This window comes from Ctenocephalides felis, unplaced genomic scaffold (assembly GCF_003426905.1).
Source record: "Ctenocephalides felis isolate EL2017-DRISC unplaced genomic scaffold, ASM342690v1 CF-g0.4_SCAFFOLD_00845, whole genome shotgun sequence".
Classification (NCBI taxonomy): Eukaryota; Metazoa; Arthropoda; class Insecta; order Siphonaptera; family Pulicidae; genus Ctenocephalides; species Ctenocephalides felis.
The window spans coordinates 87,922,647-87,927,083 of record NW_020536999.1 but is presented as its reverse complement, the minus strand read 5'-3'; the positions used below and the strand labels follow the sequence as shown (position 1 = coordinate 87,927,083).

The window sequence follows — 4,437 nt, the reverse complement described above, 5'->3', positions numbered from 1 at the left end:
CCTTATCGATGTGAATAAAAAAGCATAATTGAGATGAACTCTTTATTAAAACAAAAATTACCATATCATACGCAATAAATAATTATTTATGATTGTTCATAATAATTTACAATTGACAATCTGTTATTGGACATAATAGTCCATATTAGACAACAGTTAACAAAGCATGAAGAAAACATATTGCATAATGAAGAGAATAATACTTATTAAATAAATCCAAAAACAGCTTGAATAATGAAGATTATATAGATGACATACAAATTATAAACGCTATATTAATCACAAAGAATTTTTATCAAGCTAATATCTTTAATTAGTCATAAAGTATTTAACATTAACAAAGATATGAGTTGAGTAAATGAACATTGAATATTGTGATGTCAATTACAGGATATCACAATATTATTTGATTCATGACAATACTAACTATAATTTTTAGTAAAATCCATACTGATGGGCTTATCATATCCGAAGCCGGATCGGTTAGGATTTAACTCCGCTTCAGTGTAGTAGTATTTTTTCTTTCAAAAATTTAAAATTTTTCAAAAATCTAATTTTTTCAAAGTTTAAAAAAAAATTATCTTTTTTAAAAAAAATTCATTTTTGGTACCAGAAGTTCCAGCAATTTACCTTAAGGAACGATGCCATACACCACTAGTTATATTCAGTGTTGACAGTGTTTTTTCAAAAATCACGAACAAATTATTATTCTGTTTTTATAACAGGTATTTATGGTGTCACAATGTTGGCACCCTAGAAAATGTGAGAATTTAATATATTTATGGTTGGTACTATTCGTGACTGTTTCTCTTTTATCTATGGTCTCCTATCCTGTCTCTTCTTTTATCTATGGTTTTGTTATTGTTTATGTCAAAGTGCCGCGTGCGTTCTTAACCTACAAATGGTTTGTAATATCGTTTAAATTAATATTTAGTTAATTAATTAACCGGCATGCAGTGTAATTAGTTAATAAACAGGCATACATTAATATTTAATCAATTAATTAACGGACATACAGTGTGTTATATATTACTATAATAATGTCTGAAGAAACGACTTGCTTTATGCACGTGCAGGAAATTAAAACAGAACCACCAGGATATTTTGAAGAATATATTAAACTTGAAATTGAGGAAGAGTCTGGTAGTCTTGATGGCGTTATTAAATCTGAACTGTCACCAGAATATTCAGTAAATGATATTGAACTTGAAATTGAGGATCAATTTGATAGTCTTGATGGTGTTGTTAAGTCTGAATCGTGTCCTGGGGATGATGACGACACGTGCCTGGAAAGATTCATGAAGACCGAGGTAGAAATTGAACAGGAATTCATTCAGACAACCCTTTATAAATATGACAGGTTTAAAAAGAACATTGTATCTCATGATCTTAAATGTACATATTGTCCAAAGACTTTTCCAGATTCAAGTCATTTGAAGATACATCTCAGAAACCACGCTGGGGAAAAGCCTTGTGATACATCCAGAAAGTCAGTCAATCAATCGGATAATTTGGAATGGACAGTTGGTCAGGAAGAGTCTGACAGTATTGATGGCATTATTAAAACTGTATCGTCACCAGAATATTCTGTGGAATACTTTAAAAGTGAGATTGAGGATGAATTTGAGGATCTTGATACTATTATTAAGTGTGGATCCTTTTTAGAGGATGATGAGAATGTTCTGGAAAGATTCATGAAGACTGAGGTAGAAGTTGAAGAGGAATCCATTCACACAACTCCTTATAAATCTGATGGGTTTAAAAAGCACATTGTATCTCATGATCTTAAATGTACATATTGTCCAAAGACTTTCATTGATTCAAGTCATTTGAAGAATCATCTCAGAAGTCATGCCAGGGAAAAGCCTTGTGATATATCTGGTAAGTTGTTCAATCAATTGGATAATTCTGAATGGACAGTTGGTCTGAAAGAGTCTGACAATGTTGATGGCATTATTAAAACTACATCGTCACCAGAATATTCTGTAGAATACATTAAAAGTGAGATTGAGGATGAATTTGAGGATCTTGATTGTGAATCCACTAAGTTGTTCAAGCAATCAGATAATTTGGAATGGACAGTTGGTGAACGTCGTTATGCTTGCAAGTTATGCAATGGCACTTTTGCCCGATTAGAGATTTTGACCAAACACATGGCTAAGCAGCATAATAAAAAACGCCTATTTAAATGTGAAATATGCAATAGCAAATTCACACGATCCTGCCAATTATCTAAGCACAAGCTTCTTCACAGCGAAAAACTTCATATATGTGAATTATGTGATAAGGGGTTTACACAATTAGAAAGTTTGAAAATGCACATTTATGCACACACTGGAAAACCTGGTTTTAATTGTGAAATATGTGGAAGACATTACAAACAGTCATGCCATCTAAGAAGACATATGATTATCCATACAGGTGAAAGTCGTTATGCATGTAAGTTATGCAAAGGCACCTTTACACGATCAGAAAGTTTGAGGAAACACATGGCACTCCATACAGGAAAACGGCCTTTTAAATGTGAAATATGCAAAAAGACATATATACAGTCGTGCAGTCTGAAAAAGCACTTGCTCGTGCACACTAGACGTTAGTTATAAATATAAAAGGAATTACAAAGCCTGGACACTGAGCTGATGCATTTTAGGTGAAAAGAAATGTCTTTAAGGTGATTGAACACACATAGCAAAAAGATTTTATTTATTTATTTGATATAATTCCTACATACTGTATCTTAGTCAGACAATTGTTCTGATATGAGGGATCACAGCAATTATAACAAAAATAAATCTAAATTTTATGTAACAGACTTACATTAAGACATCTATATATTTTTACTTATTACTATTATATACACATATATACACAGGACGCTTGCGTACATACATACGTACTTATGTATTTAACGGAACAGAAGAAATATAGTATTTAAAATAAGGAATTGTATCTCATTTATTTCATTCATCTCTTATGTAATTTTTCAATTTAATTTTGAAATTGTTTAGGTCCGTCATTGTCTCTAGTTGGTCCAGTAGTTTATCGTAAAGGCTGCTTGCACTTCCCAGAGGACTGCAAGTCCTTTGTAGTTTTTACATGTTTCATGTGAAAGTTTCGGTTTTGTCTCGTTTGATTTTTTTATTTTGAATATTAGTATACATCTTTCTATTGCTATTGTTTTGTGTAGTGGTATGTTCTTTGTCTTTTGTAGTAAGATAATAATAAAGACAATAAATGATTGTATTTGTTATTAGGTAATCAAAGTGATCTATTTGTACAATTAACTAATTTGTTTATGAATAAAAATATATACAATAAAACAATATCATCTGATTATTAACTTTCAGTAGGGTCAGTTTTTTTTGCATATCCTCAGTTTCAGAATTTCTGAACATTTTGGCATACCTCAGAAAAAATGTGTGTGTGTTTTGTGTGTCCACATTTTTTAGATTCCTATTTATTGGGAGATGTGCGGATTAGTTTTTGGCACAGGCAGGTTTAGTCATTTTGAAAATACAGAGTTAAATGTGCAAAAAAGTGCAGTTTTTGAGAGAACTAAGCATCTGATTTGAATTATTCAAAAAACGTTCGGCTTGTTTTAACAAAATAATTGCTTTTGGTAAAAAAATCTTCTCAATGAGCTTATTCTCAATAAGTTTTTCAAATTTTTTTTTTGTTTATAGAAAATAGTTCAGATTTTATTTTTAATTCTGACTAAAGTTCTAATATACTTTCTAAATAATTTCAACTTTGCAACTCTATTTGCAAACATTTACTCGATTTGCCTTAAGGCACGATGCTACACACAACTAGTTCAAAGTCTTTTTTTTTCAAAAAATTTAAAATTTTTCTAAAATCTATTTTTTTCAAAGTTTAAAAAAAAATTAATCTTTTTTAAAAAATTCAATTTTTGATACGGGAAGTTCCAGCAATTTACTTCAAGGCACGATGCCATACACCAATATTTAGTGTTGATAGTTTTTTTTTAAAAAAAATCACGAAAAACTAGTGGGGTGTGTGGCATCGTGCCTTAAGGCAAATTGCTGGAACTTCCCGTACCGTAACGAAATATTCGAGGATTACTGAATGTTTTCAAATAGATTATTATTAATATTGTAACATTGTCTAATATTTATAAGAATTGTTTAAACTGAATTGCAAAGTTGAAATTATTTGTTTAAAGTATATCAGAACTATAGTCAGAATTAAAAATAATATCTGAATTATTTTCGATATATAAAAAATTTACAAAAAAAAGTTGAAACAAAACATTTTTTTTCCCAAATCAATTATTTTGTTAAGACAAGCAGAAAGTTCTTTGAATCATTTAAATCGGACGCTTAGTTCTCTCAAAAACTGCCATTTTTTACACATTTAGCTCCGTATCTTCGAAATGACTGGGCCTGCCTTTGCCAAAAACACGTCTCCCAATCATTA

At 30.4% G+C, this 4,437-nt stretch overlaps 1 protein-coding gene across 1 annotated transcript; it reads left to right on the top strand.

Annotated features, from left to right (window-relative positions):
* Positions 1-1,040: 1,040 nt before the first annotated feature.
* LOC113362834 (zinc finger protein 675-like) lies at positions 1,041-2,597 on the top strand. The gene has a single exon (XM_026605331.1). It carries the CDS (start codon positions 1,041-1,043, stop codon positions 2,595-2,597), a length of 1,557 nt encoding a protein of 518 aa, XP_026461116.1.
* Positions 2,598-4,437: the final 1,840 nt, after the last annotated feature.